This window comes from Bos mutus, chromosome 3, assembly GCF_027580195.1.
Source record: "Bos mutus isolate GX-2022 chromosome 3, NWIPB_WYAK_1.1, whole genome shotgun sequence".
Lineage (NCBI taxonomy): Eukaryota > Metazoa > Chordata > Mammalia > Artiodactyla > Bovidae > Bos > Bos mutus.
In genome coordinates, this window is record NC_091619.1 from 107,832,220 (window position 1) to 107,853,028 (window position 20,809).

Consider the following 20,809-nt stretch of genomic DNA (forward strand, 5'->3'; position numbering starts at 1 on the left):
CATTAATCCCAAGGGCACTTCTTAGTAACCATCTGCATCCTAAACTGTCTGAGTCTGTCTCCTGAGGAATCCAGCCTATGACTGTTCTAGTCCTGTGGCCAAGGCTTTCAGTTCAGTTCAGTTCAGTCGCTCAGTCGTGTCTGACTCTTTGTGACCCCATGAATCGCAGCACGCCAGGCCTCCCTGTCCATCACCAACTCCCGGAGTTCACTCAAACTCATGTCCATCAACTCGGTGATGCCATCCAGCCATCTCATCCTCTGTCATCCCCTTCTCCTCCTTCCCTCAATCCCTCCCAGCATCAGAGTTTTTTCCAATGAGTCAACTCTTCGCATGAGGTGGCCAAAGTACTGGAGTTTCAGCTTTAGCATCAGTCCTTCCAAACAACACCCAGGACTGATCTCCTTTAGAATGGACTGGTTGGCTCTCCTTGCAGTCCAAGGGACTCCCAAGAGTCTTCTCCAACACCACAGTTCAAAAGCATCAATTCTTCGGTGCTCAGCTTTCTTCACAGTCCAACTCTCACATCCATACATGGAAAAACCATAGCCTTGACTAGAGGGACCTTTGTTGGCAAAGTAATGTCTCTGCTTTTGAATATGCCATCTAGGTTGGTCATAACTTTCCTTCCAAGGAATAAGCGTCTTTTAATTTCATGGCTGCAATCACCATCTACAGTGATTTTGGAGCCTCAAAAAATAAAGTCTGACACTGTTTCCACTGTTTCCCCATCTAAAGCCAAGGGTTTAGGACAGGAAAAGACAGAGACTCCATTGCAGTTTCCAGCATCTGTTTCCAGCGTTGGAGGTGTCCCTGCAGCCTTTTTATGAATATATCCACCAGAGGGCAGCAGCAGCATAGCAACCTGTCCTCCTGAGGCTCAGTGGAGAGGGCTTGGGGTCTTCCCCCCGTCCCCTCTCCCCACCCCGCATTCCGTTTAAGGCAGGATGACCTCCCTCCATAAGCCCACCCTGATAAGGGAAGACAACTTGGGAAACTGTCTAAGCCTTACTTTTGTCAGTCTCAGCACGAGCCCCTCCCACCCCAGTGCCAAGGCAAATTCGTCTTCATAGTGTGGACCCCTTCCCCCGCAGCTGGCAACCTCCTTGTCCAGGATCTCTCACCTCTCCACACTCACCATCCACAATAGATTTGTCTTCTGTATGACAAGGTAATTATGAGCTTGGGGCCAGGGGGCCCAGGGGCCAGTCTGAAGATGGTCACTTCAATCTGGTTCTCCCTGTTCTGCTAACATTATTGATTTTTTTGGTTTTATTTATTATGATGATTTTTCTGTGTGAACTGGTTCTGGTGACATGAGCTATGGAGGTGAGAGGGCAAAAGCAAATTTATTCTCGTCACAATTTAGCTTCTTGAAACCACTCACTTGACGTTTTTTTTTTTTAATCTGCTAGTTTTAGCATCTTTGCTTATCTGCCTTCATTCAGTTCCCTATTCCCCAAAGTTCTTCCAAAGATTCTTCCAGGAATTGGAGCCAGATGTGGCTAGAGGGTGCCATTATATATCAGCTTTTATTGCATTCCCATTATTGGGCAGTTATTTCCCAGGCTGAGCTCCCCAACTTCCTGCTTCTTTCTCAGCCCTTCCCCTGGGGCAGTTCTGAGACAGGCCAAGCTATGAAGAAAACCTGATAAGGAAGTTATCAGAGAGTGAGTCTGAGTGGAACCTATTCCAAAAGCACGTCTGCCTGACCTTCAGGCTACTAACGGCCCCTTCGGACTACCTCCAGACTTTAGACTACAAGTGCGAGGGGGCAGTGATTGCCTGACTGCAGCCGGAGTCAGCTGAGGCCAAGGGCGATTTGTGGGGCCACGTTTCCCCCAGCCTGTTTTCTCTGTGTGTGCCAGGAGAATGAATAAATCATTGTTCAGGGGCGGGATGCAGCTGCCGGGCTCCTCCCCTCGGCACATGCCCCGACTCCAGCCTCTCCATTGAGGGCTGCTGGAGCAGAGCGCTTTATACACCCAGCTCCCCAAATCCTATTGAGGCCTCCCCCTTTGCACGAGCCACCGGCTCCAGGCCCATTCAGCCTGGCCCTTTGTGCTGGAGGTTAAGTGGTTACATGTGGGGGACACCCAGAAAGGACCTGTCAGGCTCTGAAAGGCTGCGCTGATACAGTGCCCTCCTACTGATGAATGGGTGGGTGGAGGAGAGGTGGGCGGCCAGAGGCTGGGGTGGGGGAGAGGGCTGGGGATTATGGAGGCAGCTGCTAGGAAGGAGGTGGAACAGACACTCCCTTCTCTCATTCCCCCTTCAGATCAGCTTCTCTTCCTCACTCTCTCTGCTGTGGGCTCTGGGACCTTGAGTTTGGCCTCTCTGGGCTCCTGGAGAGGCCACTTACCACTTGGGTGGATAGGGGAGAAAGCATCTCCACTACCTTTCATGCTTCCAGCACCTCCACAACACCCCTAAGTTTCTCCTTTTTCCCTTAAGGGTCAGAAGAGAGGATGTGAGTGGTGGGGGTGTTTGATAAATCCATCTGCTAGGTTCCTGGGGAGCACTGGATTTGGAACTGCCCCACTGAGATCAACTCTGAATATTCACTTGAAGCACTGATGCGGAAGCTGAAGCTCCAGTATTTCGGTCATCTAATGTGAACAGACAACTCATTGGAAAAGTCCCTGATACTGGGAAAGACCAAGGGCAGAAGAAGAGGGCTTCAGAGGATGAGACAGCTGGATGGCATCACCAATGCAATGAACATGAACTTGGGCAAACTCTGGGAGACAGTGGGGGACAGGGAGGCCTGGCATGCTGCAGTCCATGGGGTTGTAAAGAGTCGGATACAACTGGGCAACTGAGCAACTACAACAACAACACTGAGCTTTAAAAGCTTCCTGGGAGGCCTCTCAGGAGCTGTGCAGGGTGGAGGGTTCAGGGTAGGAGAGTATAAGAGAGTATATACGAGAGTATATAGGAGAGTATATGTTGTATACGAACTGGGTATACGACAAAGATTTTGTTGGAAAAGGATGATTTAAGACTTAAAAAAAAAAAGCCCCAAAACTTTATATTTGATGTACTACCTCCTCATTTTACAGCTGAGAAAACAGCCACGCGGGGCTGGAGACTGGACTTGTCTTGAGCTGTATGCTCAGTTGTTCAGTCGTGTCCAGCTCTTTGCGACCCCAGGGACCTCATGGACCTCCTCTGTGCGTGGAATTCTCCAGGCAACAGTACTGGAGTGCGTTGCCATTTCCTCCTTCAGGGGATCTTCCCAACCCAGGATCAAACCCATGTCTCCTGTGTCTTCTTTACTGACTGAGGCACCAGGGAAGCCTCTGGACATGTCTTACCTAAGGTGATCACACAGCAGTTTTTGGCTAGACTAGAATGGCACTTTGCCTTTAAGAGGTGGTGGAGAAATGAATGAATAAAACAACTAGGTCACCGGCTTCCTAGGCCTTCCTTTCCTGAGATGAGCTAATTCTGAGGAACGGGTTTTTCTTCCCGCCTTAAGGGCTCTTTTGTACTTCCAAGGCCCTCCAGGGCTGTGCCTGGCCTTAGGAGCCCAAGTAACAATGTTCATAATCTTAATGTTATTTAACAATGCTCTAGGCATCTTATCTTTATTTAACCTAAAAAGGTTAAAATGCTTTGGTTTGCCCAAGTTCCCCAAAGCCATGTGGAAAGTTAACAGAGAATATGAGCTCAGGAAAAAGAAGAAAAGGTCACAGTGTCTTGGGTTGGCCAAAAAGTTCGTTCAGGCTTGTCCACACAGTGTACTGGAAAAGCCTGAACGAACGCTTTGGCCAGCCTAATAGCTTGTCCCCCAAGATCGGATGCCAGTGCTTTGTTTTGCTGTGGAATCTTTGGGAGCTTCCTCATCTACCTTCCTGCCATCCACAAGATGAAGCCCAAGGTGCCTGGAATGGTGGTCAAGGCCTTTCACAACCGGGCCAGATTTACCCTTCAGCCTCGTCTCCCATCTCCATTTACCCTTCAAGCTCCAGCCACACTGACCTCCTCTGTGTTATCTGAACACACACTCCACATTCGGTTTCCTCTGCCTTCACTTGCTTTCTCTTGGTGAGCTTCGATTCATCCTTCAAGGCCTTCAAATATGCCCTCTGTGAAGCCCTTCCTTACCCTCTTTTGGGCTCATTAATTTTGTCTTCCAGCTCTGTTGCAGAATCTGTCACATTGTATAGCCCACTCTTTTCTATTTCCCTTTCTAAACACAGCGCTGTCCACCAATCCTGATTCTGCACTGATTCATTCCCTGGCACAAAGCAGGTAACTGGGTGCTGAATGTGAATGACTGGATGGGAAGGGGCAAGGTCCTTGAGACCGAAACACTTTGATCCTGCCCATCTCTTTCTCCCAGGAGTACTGACATTGAGAAATTATCCACCTAGAGAGGAACTCATGTTGATTCTATTACTTGAAGTAGGAATTTCTCTCATGTCCCCTTGTCTCCTTGTCTGACAGCCCCAGCCCCTTGGGCCTGGGTTTGGTTACTCCTTGCTGGCCAATCTTGGCTCTGATATCTGTCTGCTCACCAAGATACCAGTTCACTGCCACTGCAGGATCTTCACGATGGGCTGGCCTGCTACAGAGCCCTGTTCAGGCTGGTTCCGTCCATCTCGGGTGGTTTCTGTGTCCCTGCCAGTTAAGTCCCTGCAACCTCTGTAGCTGGGTGGACACAGCCACAGACACCCCTTCACCTGGGGAGACTGATTCCCTGGCAGCCTGGCTAAGGAAGCCTCTGGAAGAACAGACACCTGGTGGTGGTAGTTTAGACGCTCAGTCCTGTCCGACTCTTGCAGCCTCATGGACTGTAGCCCACCAGGCTCCTCTGTCCATGGGATTTCCCAGACAAGAATACTGGAGTGGGTTGCCATTTCCTTCTCCGGGGCATCCTCCCCATCCAGGGATTGAACCCACATCTCCTGCATTTCAGGCGGATTCTTTACTGCTAAGCCGCCAGGGAAGCCCATAACAGACATCTACGTGTCTGCTTTTCTGTAGATATGGACTCCCCTTCCCCCCTGGAGGAGTTTTTGTCCTCCAGGCTTCCAGCTGTCTGAAAATCCTGGAGTTGCCAGGACCACTGTCAGAGCACTTACTTCGTTAATTATACAGTGTTAGAGTATTCCACCCAACGTGATCCTTGGCTAAGGAAAGAGAAGCCCTTGGAATTCACTTGTCAGGTATTGTTATTTAGAAATAACCCGCTTTATAGAACAATGGAGTGACCAGCTGATGACTCAGCTCTGTCAGGTTATTGCACACCGAGTGTATTAGAGGTTTTAAATAAACAATCGGTATATAGTTATTATTTGTAGCCAGAATACACAGGAAGAGTAGAGGCAGGTGCAGCACGTTATGCGATTGCACCTAATGACTTTCTCAGTCTGCCTCCTGTCTCTGACATTCTACTTTCTGCAGTTCAGGAGGTTTTAGCGTCTAGGGAGGAATGTTTCTAACCAGGAAATGCAAAGATGATTCCACTGCATTTTGGGCTCCTCATAATACTAGAGGAATAGGAGAAAGGAGGTCACACGGTAGGCTGCACTGATAAGGACTATTAAGGGGAAATAGAGTTGCTACTACTTAGTGAGGGCTGAGAGGTAACTGAGTGGCACCCAGGGGACCACGCTGTACTCTTGTATTAATCAAGATTCTTTCAGTTGCCAGTCAGAGAAATTCCCCTTGAGTCAGGCTTGGAAAAATAAGGGCCGTGTTGCAAGGTATACCAAGGCCTCAGGAAACAAGGACAGGACTGTTACCAGGACTTCTGTCTTTCTGTGTCTGCATGTCACACACATGCAGACTACTTTCTCCTACTACTTTCTCCTACAAATAGGCTGACTTCTATTTGGCAAAGAATGTGATTGTTGTGGTCCTAGGCTCACATCTTCCTTGCCTTGCCTTCCTTTAATTTTATTTCATTAATTCCCAGAGAAGGACTCTGACTCACCTAGAGCGGGAGTCATAGTCCTAGGCTCCTCAAACTTCCATGAGATCCACCCAGTTAGAGCTGGGAGAGACCAAGCCCAAAGGAGAGGCAAGAGGAGCTTTTCAGGACTCATCAAACAAATAATTAGATAAGGCTGTGACTGTATGACAAGGGAGACCTGCATCATTGCAGACCACCAAAGCTCAGAGACTTTACAAGTGAAGATTTGGATCACATCAGAAAGAAGAAAACTCCAGTTGAAGGTAAGGGGAATTTGCAGTAGATAAGGGAAAGGGGGGCTAGTTAGGTCTCAGTACCTGATGTGGAAATGGGGCTGAGGTCTCTGCATGTATATTTTTAGCTGGAGTAGTGTCCAAAGTTTGAGTTACTTCTGCATTTCCTTTTTATTTCCTCTTCCCTCTTAAAATACAAATTTTCATAATTATATTTTTTTCTTTTCTATTTCCCTTATTTTGTATATAGGATTTGTTGTTGTGATTTAATTTGCTATTTACTCTCTAGTTATTCAGTTGCGTCTGACTCTTTGCCACCCCATGGACTATATAGCCTGCTAGGCTCCTCTGTCCACGGAATCCTCCAGGCAAGAATACTGGAGTGGGTTGCTATTTCCTTCTCCAGGGGATCTTCCCGATCTGGGAAGGAGACGAAATCCAGATCTCCTGCATAGCAGGCAGATTCTTTACCATCTGAGCCACCAGGGAACTCTCTAGGTTGCAGAATGGTAAATCGGAATTAAGTTGGAAATGGAAGAGGATGACGTATCATGGAGATCAGTAACAAATTCTTCCTCTTAAAAAAAAAAGCAAAAGAAAGGGAAGAGGGAAAGACAAGGGTACTTTTTTGGCCTCCAGGCACAGCTCGTGGGATTTCAGTTCTCCAACCAGGGATGGAATCCGGACCCTTGGCAGCGAAAGCACAGATCCTGACCACTGGTTGTTGTCGTTCAGTCACCCAGTTGTGTGACTCTTGGCGATCCCATGGACTGCAGCGCGCCAGGCTTCCCTGTCCCTCACCATCTCCCAAAATTTGCCCAAGTTTATGTCCATTGCATCAGTGACGCCATTCAGCCATCTCATCCTCTGACACCCTCTTCCCCTTCTGCCTTCAATCTTTCCCAGCATCGGGGACTTTTCCAATGAGTCTGATGCTCTTCTCATCAGATGACCAAAATACTGGAGCTTCAGCTTCAGCATCAGTTCTTCCAACGAGTATTCAGGGTTGATTTCCCTTAAGATTGATTGGTTTGATCTCCTCGGTGTACAGGGACTTTCAAGAGTCTTCTCCAGCACCACAGTTTGAAGGCATCAATTCTTTGGAGCTCTGCCTTCTTTATGGTCCAGCTCTCAGAACCATAGAAGACCACCAGGAAGACCACAACCTTGACTATTCGAATCGTTGTTGGCAGAGTAATGTCTCTGCTTTGCAATACACTGTCGAGGTTTGTCGTAGCTTTCCTGCCAAGAAGCAATCATCTTCTGATTTCATGGCTGCAGTCACCATCCACAGTGACTTTAGAGCCCAAGAAGAGGAAATATGTCACTATTTCCACCTATTCCCCTTCTATTTGTCATGAAGTAATGGGGCTGGATGCCATGATCTTAGTTTTAATATTTAGTTTTAAGCCGGCTCTTTCACTCTCCTCCTTTACCGTCATCCAGAGGTTCCTCAGTTCCTCATCACTTTCTGCCATTAGAGTGGTATCATCCGTATATCTGAGGTTGTTGATATTTCTCCCACCTATCTTGATTTCAGCTCGTAACTCATCCAGCCCAGCATTTCCCATGATGTGCTCAGTATATAAATTAAACAAACAGAGTGACAGCAGACAGCCCTGCTGTACTGATTTCTCCATCTTGAGCCAATCAGTTGTTCCATACAGGGTTCTAACTGTCGCTTCTTGACCCACATAAAGGTTTCTCAGGAGACAGTTAAGACAGTCTGGTGTTCCCATCTCTTTAAGAGCTTTCCACAGTTTGTTATGATCCACACAGTCAAAGGCTTTGGTATAGTCAATGAAACAGAGGTAGATGTTTTTCTGGAATTCTTTTGCTTTCTCTGTGATCCAGTAAATGCTGGCAATTTGATCCCTGGTTCCTCTGCCTTTCCAGGGTATTTTTAAACGTATTATGATTGAAAGATGAATCATATTTAATTGGTGGCATGGAGGGGGTAGCATGAGAAAGGTATAAACAAATTGCTGGGTTTACTTAGTAAAGCTGTGGGTATGGAAGGGACCTCCTGGAAGCTCACTCGCCCTAAAGGCCAAATTTGTCACAGACGTCTTTCCGGGGCTGCCTCTCCCTAAGGGCAGCCAGTGCTTTTTGGTTTTATCATTAGAGTCAGCAATTACTCTGTTCATTAAGTGACTTTAATGAAATAAGCACAAAACGAACATATAACTTCAAATTGTGAAATAGAAAAAAAAAAAAAAAAAGCCTTGGGATAATATAATAAGGGGAACTATCTGGCCTAGGAGGTCAGAGAAGGTTTACCTGAGAAGAGATCTGAGATATGAGAGGAGAGAGAATTTTAAGCAGAGGGAACAGTGCGGCAGAAAGGAGCGCGAGGCTGCTCAGTTGCAGAACCCAAGGGCAAAGGCTGAAGCCGGAGCGAGAGAGCAGGATGCTGAGCCCCACGGCGGCTGCCTTAAGGATTTAAGCGGCAATGCGGAAGCCACTGACGGCTTTTAGGCTGGAGGGTGCTGATGACACAATCAGATTTTCATTCTGAAAATGTAACTGTGAGGCAAACCGATCGGGGAGACCTAGTGAATGCAGTTAAGAAATTAAACAGGATCTGCAAGGCTGGGTCCAGGCTGCCGGAGGCGGGGGAGGAGGTTCCGGCGCTCGGACCTGCGAGCGGCTCCGCAGAAAACCGAACCGGCCCACGTGGGCCAGGCCGCCCGCCCCGCCGTGCTGACGCCGCCCGACTCCGCAGTCAGGGCCTGGGCTGGGCGCAGAGCCCGGGAACCCGCACCCCACGCCCCGACCCACGGGGACGCCCAGGCCAAGGGGCCACCTCCCCAGCCCCGAGGGAGCAGTTCCCGCCGCGGAGACCTAGCTACCGGAGCCAGCCAGGCGGGGCGGCGCCTCCAGACAGTGAGTCGGGGCCGGATCGGGAGGGTTTGGACCCCAGCCGCAAGGGGCGGGGGTCGTTGCCTCTGCCCAGCTGCCTTTTGCTGGTCGGGGGGGTGGGGGGGGCCGAGGATTAGGGAAAGATGGTCTGGATCCTCTGTCTCCTGGGGATGGTATCCCTTTCCCGCAAGTCTAGGCAGGAAGGGAAGCCGCCTCCGCTCATCCTTACCACCCCCGCCCATCCCCTCACCTCCCACCTTCACCATCCCCGCCCCACCGCACCCACCCCCGACAAATTGCGGATTAGCCTGGAGAGAAGCCTGATGCCAGGGTTCTCGGCTCCCATTTTACCTTCCCTGAGGACCGCTTGATCCTTAGCACCGCCCCCACCTCCTTCCAGCTTGCTTCACGGCCCCGCCCAAGTTTAGAAAAAAAGAAACCATTTGGGCGGGGACGATCTCCGGGCACCTTGCTTAGCGGGATGGAGTCTGTAGGTTTCCAAGGGACTGTCCCTACTGTTGCCCCCAGGACTTCTTCCCAGTACTGTGCTGGATGTGGGGAGCGTCCCTGCCACATTCACCGACGCTCCCCCTTACTCTTACTGATTCCCTTTTTCTAATCCTAGTAATTTATGGTCAGTAGAAACTTGTCAATTTAAATTCAGATTTGGGGAGAAGTCGGTTATTGGGAAGGAAAGAATAATGTGGTGTGCCCTCTCTCCAGGGCCTCAGGATGGAGCAAGATAGAGGCAGGGACCTGGGATAGTAATAAACATGGAAGGAAGGGGGTGAGGCCAGAAGAGAGGCTTGTCAGTGGGAAAAGGGCTTCCTCACTGGGCAGAAGAGGGAACCCAGCCCAGCTCTTCCAGCCCTGAGCTGTCAGCAGCACAGATCCAACTGCCCTACTCACTCACTCAGCAAGGAGGTAGTGCCACCCGCTCAGTGCCAGGTTCTGTGCTGGCTCCTGAACATGGTGGAGGTTATAGAGAGGAATTCCATGTCCAGTAGAGGGGCCAGTAGGCTGCTATGACAAGATAGAGGAAATAAAAACATGTTGAATAGACATTTACTGACCATCAACTACGTGCCAGGGACAAGAAACAAACAGGCATAAGACAGCATGTGTCCAAGCAGTGAGGACCCAGAGGAAGGCACAGTTGACTGTGTGTTTGTGTATTTAGGGGCATGGGGAGAATGTCAGGATGGTTTCAGCAAGGTGGGGATATTAGAGCTGAATCGTAGCATACAAAGACTTCCCTTGTGGTTCAGCTGGTAAAGAATCCTCCTGCAGTGCGGGAGACCTGGGTTCCATCCCTGGGTTGGGAAGATCCCCTGGAGAAGGGAAATGCTGCCCACTCCAGTATTCTGGCCTGGAGAATTCCATGGACTGTGTAGTCCACAGGGTCGGCTTTCACTTCACTTAGCATACGAAAAGGAATCTGCCGGTGGAGAAGGGAAGAGCTGGGAGGGAAGGGGAGAGGAAGGATATGTTGGGCCAAGGGGATTGTGGGAGGAGAATAATGGTGTGTTCTGAGATCTCTGAGCAGTTTGGGATGGTGGGAGGGGCTGAGAGTGGTAAGAGACAGGTCTGAAGCAGTGAGCAGGGGCCAGAAGAAACACAGCCTCTTAGGCCAGGAAGGGGTTTAGCAGCAGGTTAGAGGCAGAGAGGTCAGTGAAAAGTCATAGCAGTCAGTAATCCAGGTTAGAAATGGCCCACACCAAGAGAAAGGGAGCTGTATGTACATCTGCGTGCATGTGTGAGTGCCCGCAGTTTCTGGTCCGTGTGGTTGGAGAGTGGGCCTGCTTGGCTGACAAGACTGAACAGGGAGCAGGGCAGGCCGTGCAGAATCCAAGGAGCCTATGGTTGGTTGCAGAATTCAGCAGCAGTTGGATCTGACTCTGACAGATCTGAGAGTCACCAACACGTGGTAGCTCTTGAACCTCCAGCAGAAGGTGAGGTCATCTGGGGAGAAGTGCCTACAAGGAGAGGACAGCTTGCCTCAGGGCCAAGGGAGAACCCTGTGAGGAGACTGAGAATTGGCAGCAGAGAGGGAAGAGGACAGCCACCAAGGGAGGTGTTAGCAGAGTCAAGGCAAAGGGGCAGCCTGGTGTCTGTTGCTAGGTTGTCTCGACTTCAGGCACCCTACCCTCGCCTGCTCTGACTCATTCTTCTGCTTCCCCTTTACAGACCAGATGTTCGCCATCCAGCCAGGGGTTGCTGAGGGGGCTCAGTTCCTGGGGGGCCCGCCTCCTGGAGTATGTCCACCCGAACTTCAACCAGACAGCAACTCCAACTTCATGACGAGTGCCAAGGATGCCAATGAGAATTGGCACGGGATGCCAGGCCAAGTGGAGCCCGTAGTAATGAGGAGCTCCTCCAAGTTGCCCTCTGACAACCAGGATTTCCAGGCTCCTGGACTCCCTGAGGGGGAGATCCGCAGCCCACCGGAGGGGGCAGAGATTCCTGGAGCTGGGCCTGAGAAGACGGGTGGTGCCAGCACAGTCTGCTCCCCGCTGGAGGACAATGGCTATGCTAGCAGCTCCCTGAGTGTTGACAGCCCTAGCCGCAGCCCTGAGTCTGCCTGTGGGACCCCTCCTGGCCCTCCAGACCACCTTCTGCCCTCGGTGGCCCAGGCTGTGCAGCAGCTGCAGGCTCAGGAGCGCTACAAAGAGCAGGAGAAGGAGAAGCACCACGTGCACCTGGTGATGTACCGTCGCCTGGCCCTGCTCCAGTGGATCCGGGGCCTGCAGCACCAGCTGGTTGACCAGCAGGCCCGTCTGCAGGAGAGCTTTGACACCATTCTAGATAACCGGAAGGAACTTATCCGCTGCCTACAACAGAGGGCAGTACCATCCGGGCCCCGGCACCAAGACTAGGGGTGTCTCTGTACAGGGGTGCAAGGGTTTATGTATATATTTGCAGACATGTGTGTGGTTATGCACAAGCAAGTACAGATCATTTGCTGGCATAAGTGCAGGGAAGCATAAGTGAGTGTGTCAGTGCTAACATGTAGGCAGATGTGCACAGGCCACATGTGAAGCCTATGTGTAACTATGTACATATGTGTATGTATAGTATTTATGTTGTTGTTGTTTAGTTGCTAAGTGGTGTCCTACTTTTGTGTGACCCTGTGGACTGTGGCATACCAGGCTCCTGTGTCCATGGGATTTCCCAGGTAAGAATACTGGAGTGGGTTGCCATTTTCTTCTCCGAGGGATCTTCCTGACCCGGGGATTGAGCCTATGTGTCCTGTATTGGCAGGTGGATTCTTTACCATATGAGCCACCAGGGAAGCCCATAGTATATATGTAGGAGGAAGTAAATTTGTATATGTATGCATGGATGGGTACCCCATGGTGTGTATCTATGTGTGTGAGTGAAGATAGATATGCAAAAGATGTGTGTTTACATATAAGTGAGTTTGAGTGTGCAGATTTCTGGTGGGTATTTGTGAATGAGCCCTCGTGTGTACAGCCTATGTGTAGGGGTACATGTGTGCATGGGATATGCATATTAGGAGCATGTATGTTCAATTGTATATGTAGGGCATCCATCCGTACCTTATGTTACCCGTGGTCTACACTAGCCTTTTGTCTCCACAGGGTCCCACTGCTCCCTGGAGAAAAGGCTAGCCTGCTCTCATTTATCTGAAGGTTGTGGTTGATCTATTCTCTTGGAATTTCTCAGGCTAACTCTTTTGATCCCTCACCTTCACTCCTCCCAGACCTTGTTCTGCTAAGGCTGTTGTCCCTGATGGTGGATTTGCTGCTCTGGCCTACCCTGTCTTTTTGGCTGCAATTTTGCCAGGGCAGTTGGTGGAGAACTGCTATCAGGGAAGAGAGCTAGGATGGTGACTGACACCATGGCAGGCATGGGGGCGAGATCAAAGGAGAAGATAGGGGACTGTCCTGCTTGAATTCTGCCATTGGGCACATGGGAGATGGAGGAGATGACAGTGGCAGAACCCTGAGAAGACTGGGAGAATAGGAATTCTAAAACACCAGTTCCAACCAAATCACACCCTCCACTGCAGAGCAACTGTTACAAACCTTATTGACTTAAACTTCTGATGAAAAGGAATCTGTGTTGATATAATGTCATGTGTCAATTACACCTCAATAAAAAATAGAAAAGGAATGTGTGACAGGTGTTCTAAGGCTGTTGCAAGGAATGGACAGGTGTTCTAAGGCTGTTGGGGAAAACCTTACTTCCTTCTCTTTGTTTCTACTTGCTGTGCCTTTCTGGCTTTCGCAACCCTGCATGTCAAATTAATTTGGTCTGTGTCCCTGAGATTAGACTGTCTGGGCCAGGAGGAGCCGCAGTTCAGCCTTCTAGAGAGGGCAGTGGGCAGTGTCAGTCCAGCTCCTGGAAGCTCTTAGGATGCTGGGCCCTACCCTCTTATGTCACTGCATGGGGCTGATGGGCTCCAGCAGAGGCTCTGTGAGGTGGAGAGCAGGTGAGTTCTAGGGAGAACCAAGGACTAAGGTAGCTGAGCTCCCTGCTTTGCTTTTGTGAGCCAAGAGGATACAAGATCCTGATGGGTGATCACTGACATTGCCTCTGGCCCTCGTCTCCCTATCTGCAAAATGTGTGGGTGAATAGGTGAAAGGTATAGGCAGTGAGGCTGAAGCAAGGGCCCTGGGGACTCTTGTGTGGTAAGTATGAACCTGGCCTCTGGACCAAAACCAGGACAAATAAACTGAGGCAAAGAAATGCATTTCTTGGGTTTGTGTTTCTACTCTACCTGTTATCAGGTGGCCTCTTTTCCACACTGTCTGAGCTCCCCTTTTGAGCAGGGTTCTGGGCTTGGAGCTGGGGTGAGTGGGTGGAAGGAAGACACTGGGAGGAAGAATTCAGTCTCCTATGACTGGCAGTCTCATGGAGGGTTATGGGAGGTGGGTGTGGGGGGGATCTCTCCTCGGGGGCCTCTCAGTCCAAGAGGGGAGACTTTGGCTTCTGCCCAAGGGACTGTCCTTGTCCTGAGGCACCTTTAGGCCTAAAAGGGAGGGGTGTCAACTGTGAGGGACACATGCACACCCCACATTCATACAAGCATGCTCACATATTCAAATCTGCCCTAGAGATACCACTTCCCTGAAGGAGGTGGAAGCCTGACTGTAAAAGATTGAGTTAGGGTCCTCAGATGGTTCTGACACAGATGTAATTATAAAACATGTACATGATTTCAGATATCTGGTGATGCCAGTCTAGATTAGATCTTCTATTTTACATTAGTTTGTATGATGAGTCATTCATTCATTTCTCAAAAATTCATTACTTTTATAAAGTCCTGAAAATTCAAAAATTCAGTACTTATATAAAGAAAGTATATTGCAGTTGACCCCTGAACAATGCAGGGGTTGGGAGCACCGAACCTCCACACTGTCAAAACTCTGCGAGTCAGCCCGCCATATTTGCGGTCCCTCCATATTCACGGTTCTGCATCCTCGGACTCAACCAACTGTGAATCATGTAGTACTGTAACATTTACTACTGAAAAAAATCTACATTTAAGTGGATCCATGCAGTTCAAACCTGTGTTGTTGAAGAGTCACCTGTAGTTAATCTACTGCATAACAAATTACCCTAAAACTCAGTGACTTCAAACAATGCACATTTGTTATCTCACCATTTCTGTAGTTCAGGACTCTCTCACCAGGCTACAGTCAAGATATCAGTCCAAGGTCCATGGTCTACTTTGTTGGGAGCATTCAGTTCCAGGAAGATTGGGGTCGCCTTTAATTCCTGGCTGTGTGGGCCATGGCAGCTTGCTTCATCAAAGCTTGCAAGCCAAGAAAGATACGAGTGCTAGCAAGACACAAGTCTCAATTTTCTGCAACGTAATCACCGAAGTGAAATCCCTCAATGTTGCCAGATTCTATTGGTTAAAATCAAGTTGCTTAAGGGGGACTATTACACACAAGGCCCTGAGTACTGGGAGGTGGAGATCACCAGGGACCATCTTACAGACGGTCTGCTTCCCAGGTGGCGCAGTGGTAAAGAACCTGCTTGCCAATGCAGGAGATGTGGATTCAATCCCTGGGTTGGGAAGATCTGGAGAAGGGAATGGCAACCCACTCCAGTATTCTTACCTAGAAATTTCCATGGACAGAGGAGCCTGGTGGGCTCTAGTCCATGAGGTTGCAAGAGTTGGACATGACTGAGCATATACACGACTCAAGCAAGGACTGTAGCCCTCTGGTGACGTGTTGGCCAGTCTCTACAGGCCTCACTGCAAACCAGTGTTAGTGTTTCCTCCTAAACACAGTATGAACAGGTAGCAGAGACAGGAAAGCAATGACATCTCTGAATATATGATCAAAGAAGACTTCCTGGAGGAAGAAGAGCCTAGAGAATGAGTGGAAGTTGAGACAACAGAGGATAGTGATTCCTAGGGCAGATTGGACCCAAATGTCTTGGATCCTCCAGTTACTAGCTGTGCCTCACTTTTTTTCAACTGTGCAATGAGTCATTCATGCTTTTCTCATAGCATTATTTGAGAGTTCAGGAAGTTCACACATGTATAGGGCTTAGAACTGAGCCTGGCACAGAGGAACGAATCCATAAGTGTTAGACTTGGACTGGGAGAGAATGAGGAGGCCATCGGAGCCAGGAGACGCAGCTGGGCAGTTATGTTGTGTGTTGTTGTTGTTGTTTAATCACTAAGTCATGTCTGACTCTTTGTGCCCAATGGACTATAGCCCCCAGGCTCCTCTGTCCATGATTTCCCAGGCAGGAATACTGCAGTGGGTTGCCATTTCCTTCTCCATGGGATCTTACCCACTCAGGGATCAAACCTACCTCTCAAGCTTTGGCAGGCGGATTCTTTCCCACTGAGCCACCAGGGGCACTGCGTGTTGTGCTATCTATTAAAAACCATTCCTTAAGGGCCTTGAATTCCAGACTTATGAGTTTAATGGGATGCTGGTGGTGAGAAGATGAGCATGACATGGGAGTGTCGCAAACCAGACCTCATATCCACACTCATATACATGCCCACACCCACCAGGCACCCACAGACACAGGGGAACCAGAACCCAGGCCTATGCATGCACGTGCACACACACACACTCACTCCTGGACACAGACCTACACTCCTCGTCCTTCCCCCACCCCTCTCAGAAAGAAAACTGCACCCAGCCTGGCGGGGGAGGGGGTGAGTGCGGGAGGTGCGGGTATGGGCGGTGAGGGGTGAGGAGGTGGGAATTCTGCACCGGTCAGACCTCCGACTCTCCCAGCCCCAGCACAGGGCAGCCAAAAATGTGTTTGCTCCTCTTCTCTAGGCCTGAAGGCTTCCCTGCTGCTGCTGCTGCTGCTGCTAAGTCGCTTCAGTCGTGTCCGACTCTGTGCGACCCCAGAGATGGCAGCCCACCAGGCTGCCCCGTGCCCGGGATTCTCCAGGCAAGAACACTGGAGTGGGTTGCCATTTCCTTCTCCAGAAGGCTTCCCTAGCCAAACCTTATCCTTCCCCAATCCTCCCCCCAAACCGCTAGGCTCAGAAGCAGTGGGTCCTCTAATAGCCCCATTCTCTTTGGTCACCTGTAAATTTGAGATGAGACGGGCCAGCGGGAGGAGGGAAGTGGCTCTTGGAAAATGTGGATCGTTGTACTGAGGTCAGGGCCGGGGGAAGGGCTAGGTCCCCCAAGGACCTGCACCCGCCACACACCCACACCGCGGATGAAAAAGGGTTTGGGCCGTAGGAGGGGGCGGTCCTAGGAGCTCCTGCCATGGGGGTCTGAGACCCTGCCCTACAATGGGGCGCGAGGTGGAGCTCGAGAGCTCCGCGCTGGGGAGGAGGGTGAGGGCCGGAGGACTGCGTACAGCGGGCGTTCAGCGGTCCCCGGGCGGGGCTCGGCCCGCGAAAGGCACAGACAAAGAGGCAGCCTCCCCGGACCCCCGCGCCACCTCGAGCCGGGGACTCAGCACAAAGCGGGGGGCGGGTGGAACCGAGTACACCCCACGCGCCGGCGCGCACGGAACTGTTGATCCGCACGATCGGGAGCGACGTTTCCTGCGCCTAATCCCAACAAGCATGAAAACGGCTGGAGCAGCCCGCCAGCAGGCCCTTTGTCCCGGCCCCTCGCGGGGCAGCTGCAGCCGGGATCCCGCCCCCCTTTTGTGTCTCCTCCCCCGCGCCCGTCTCCGCCCTCCCCACCTCAGCTGCCCAGAGGGCCGCAAGCCTCCCAGGGCTCTCGCCTCGGGCACTTGGGCTGCACAAAGAGGGGCAGCGCCCCTAATCTGGGGGAGGAGGAGGATTAACCCTAGGGTCTGCAGGGAGGGGAGGGACTGTGGAGAGAAGAGAGAGAGGGGGCTGCGGTGTGCCGGTGATGTGGCCTGCAAGTGAGAACTTAGATGTGGCACTGGAACCGTGAGGGACACGTTTGAGCGAGTGCAAGTTAGCGGGCGGGAGGGGCCCGGTTTGTTACTCCTGCTGCTTGGACTCCTCTGGCCAGCCTCCAGCATTCAGCGTTCAGACAACTCTCAGGGCAAGAAACTCCCTAGACCTTGAAGGGTTGCCCTGGGACCTCCTCTCTCTGCACTCCTCCCAGGATCGCCTCCGCTCTGTGTCTTGGCCTCTGCCCATCGTCTGAACTCCAGCAGGGCCTCTGCCGCCAACTGCCCCATGGACAGCTCTACCCAGAGGACCCACAGCCCCTCAAACCTCCCGTGTCCAAAACTGAGTTCATCTACCCCTTCCCACAAACCTGCTCACCCCACTCAGTCATCTGGGGTGTGAGCCTTGGTCCTCCTGGTCACTCCTCACACCCATCATCAGGTCCTGTCTCTTCCTCCTTGCAAACACTTCTCTAGCCTATGCCTTCCTGTCCACTCCAACTTCCCCACCTTGGTTCAGGCCACCGTCATCTCAGGTGTAATGGTAAAGAACCTGCTTGCCAATGCAGGAGACATAAGAGATGTGGGTTTGATCCCTGGGATTGGAAGATCTCCTGGAGAAAGGCATGGCAACCCCGGTTTTCTTGCCTGGAAAATCCCATGGACAGAGGAGCCTGTCGGGCTACAGTCCATGGGGTCTCACAGAGTTGGACACAACTGAAGCGACTTAGCATGCACGCACGCATCTCTCACCTGGACAACTGGAAGGGCTCCTGGTCTTCTCCCTCTGTTCCCTTCACACTGCTCTAGAGTGGGGCTTCCATCTGATTCCTAGAAATTACAACCTTTCCAAGGCTCTCCAATGGCTCAGCTTGCTTAGCTGGAAATGCAGGGCCTTCTCTGACTGCTTCCTATATCCCCACTGGCCTGATCTTTCCCCAGGGTCTAGAGTTCTCAAGTTACTGTCTAGTCCACAAAGACCTGCCTCAAGAGCCTTCCTGGAGATTTTTCCCATGAAATCTCTGAGTAGCCTTGTCCCTCACCGAACCATCCTTCAGAGCCCCAAGGTCCAGGGAACTACAGGGCAGTGGGAAGGCAGACCTTCCAGAGGCGGTGCATGCTGGCCCAGCCTTGCCCACAATATGCCTGCCCCACGAAGGACAGCAGGTCTCCTCCCTGGTGGATGTGGCCCCGCCCTTCCATGGGCTTCCTGAGGTCTTTGTGGCCTCTGAGGCCACTCCAGGTGCATGAATCTTCAGAGCTGCTAGCCACTTTTGTCCTAGATCTCTCAGGATGGACCACATCCTGAGGGCTCAGAACCCCACACTTTGCAAGCATGTCTGAGTCACACTGTTCCTGTCACCACTGTCACCAGACACCTCCTCCTAGGAATCTGCTTCCAAGGTGCTCTTCAATCCTCGTCTTAGTCATAGACAGGAAAACCCTGTATCCAACAGATATTTGTTACTGTCTACCATGTGACAGACTTTCTGGTAGGCAGTGGTCACCTAGATGAATCAGACACAGTCCCCGCCCATTGGAACTTGACAGTCAATTTCTGGAGACCCAGACATGGGTAATAAGAATGCAGTGTGATAAATGCTAATACAAGTCTGTCCATGGTGCTACGTAAGCACTTTCTAAAACGTGTTCCAATGGGTAGGAAGTAAAAGATTTCCAAGTTCAAAGGGGATGATCAGGAGAGCGTTCAAGGAGGGGCTGATGTGGAGGATGTGACCAGGAGGATGAGTAAAAGCAGACAAGGAAGACAGCATCCTAGGCAAAGTGAAAGAGGACTTGCCCTGGGGAGCCAAGAACCAGGAGCCTCCAAAAGTTCAGAAGCCGGGCACTGTCCCAGAAACAATCTCTCTGAGCCAGCAACCACAATGAGGAGTGAGGCTTTACCTGTACAACTGTTATGAATGCTTGCTCTCATGGGGTTTGGCCTGAGACATCACATCACTTCCTGGGGTGCTGGGGAGTATAATAAAGTCAGTAAAGTATCCCACTTATCTGTGAACCACTCGAGCCTCTGTCTTCAGGTATACCCAGAACCTTCACAGTTTGAGAGAGTCTAAAGGAGGAATGAGTACAGGCCAGGAGTCCCAGAAGCCAGTCCTCTGAAGAAAGGGCTTCTGCTCCAGGTCATTGGATTTCATTATGGAAGCCAACAAGACTTCCTTAAAGGACCCTCCCTAATTAATATCAACTAAACTTGTTTCTGCAGGAACCATGCAGCATGGGGTCAGTCCAGAACATGCAGGTGGACACAGATGTATATGTGTGTGTCAAAACCCTGTGAAGAAGACCAGATCTTTCCTCTGGTGCATCTGGTGGGTTTCAATGCCATACTCCATTCCCCTCCCTTGATTTTATTCCTACTTGCATCTGTGTGTTATTCTTGTCCCTGCTTCTTCCCATTCTCAGCATCATCTTTCCTAACTCACTTCTCTATTTCAGCCCAAATGACCTTCCTAACAACATCGGCAATAAGAGATGGAAGAAGGAAGAGGAGGAGGCAGAGGGTAGGAGGAGGAGAAGAGTGTCCTCTTAGATCGCTAACTTTGCGTCAGGGCAGCCACTGTTCTTGGTGCTTTATCTGTGTTAAGTCACCTAATTCTTAGAAGAAAAATACAATGATCATCCTCCAATCTGTGGATGAAGAAACCGAGGCCCAAGTTGTCAAGCAACTTGCCTTAATTCACATAATTGGCTGGAGGCAGAGCCAGGATTCAAGCCTAGGCAGTCTGGCTGCAGAATCAATTCTCTAACCACCTCAAAGTCCACAACCATTCCCTACCTGCCTTTATAACCATCTTCATTTCCTCCTACCCTACCCTATTCCATCCCAAACTCATTCTCATTACCATCCTTTCCTGCACATATTATCCCCGTCCCACTTACTCCATGCCCAATTGCATCCGCATTTGTTACCACCGTCACCACCACCCAACCTTTGAATCTTCCCCATTCCTATGCCCTTCCTCTTCCTTCCACCCCTTATAAAATTGGCTTTAGATTCTTTTTTTTTTTTTAATATTTATTTGGCTGTGCCAAGTCTTAGTTGTGGCACACATCTTGTGGGGTCTTTCATTGTGGCATGCAGGCTCAGGATTTGCTCTACAGCACATGGGCTCAGTAGTCGAGGCTGGGGAATGAACCTGCGTCTCTGGCATTGCAAGGCGGATTCTTAACCACTGAACCACCAAGGAAGTCACTAAATTCTTTTTCAAGTTCACTAGCCTTGTGAACAAGAGCTAAATTCACTTAAATTTTTGGAGCTCTAGTTTCCTCTTCTGTTCAAGGTAAGAAAGCAAGTACCATCTACTTTATAGGCTTGCTGTGAATATTAAATAATGCTCTTGAAATTGCCTTGTAATTTGCAGAATATTTTATAGCCCAGTATGTTGTTGTTCTGTTAATTTGCTTTGGTATTATTTTTTGCCCCATCTAGAAG

The 20,809-nt window shown here is 50.4% G+C and overlaps 1 protein-coding gene across 1 annotated transcript; it reads left to right on the forward strand.

Moving 5' to 3' along the window:
• Window positions 1–8,583: 8,583 nt before the first annotated feature.
• C3H1orf216 (chromosome 3 C1orf216 homolog) lies at window positions 8,584–13,679 on the forward strand. The gene is made up of 2 exons (XM_070365300.1): window positions 8,584–9,042; window positions 11,206–13,679. The coding sequence occupies exons 1-2, from the start codon at window positions 8,649–8,651 to the stop codon at window positions 11,892–11,894; spliced, it is 1,083 nt and encodes a 360-aa protein (XP_070221401.1). The 5' UTR covers window positions 8,584–8,648; the 3' UTR covers window positions 11,895–13,679.
• The last annotated feature ends 7,130 nt before the right edge of the window (window positions 13,680–20,809 follow it).

Bases quoted from the DNA above. Each gene is read 5' to 3' on its own strand.
- C3H1orf216 (XM_070365300.1), top strand. From the start codon at position 8,649: ATGACACAATCAGATTTTCATTCTGAAAATGTAACTGTGAGGCAAACC. The intron at 9,043-11,205 runs GTGAGTCGGGGC...TCCCCTTTACAG, and splicing joins CGGGGCGGCGCCTCCAGACA to ACCAGATGTTCGCCATCCAG.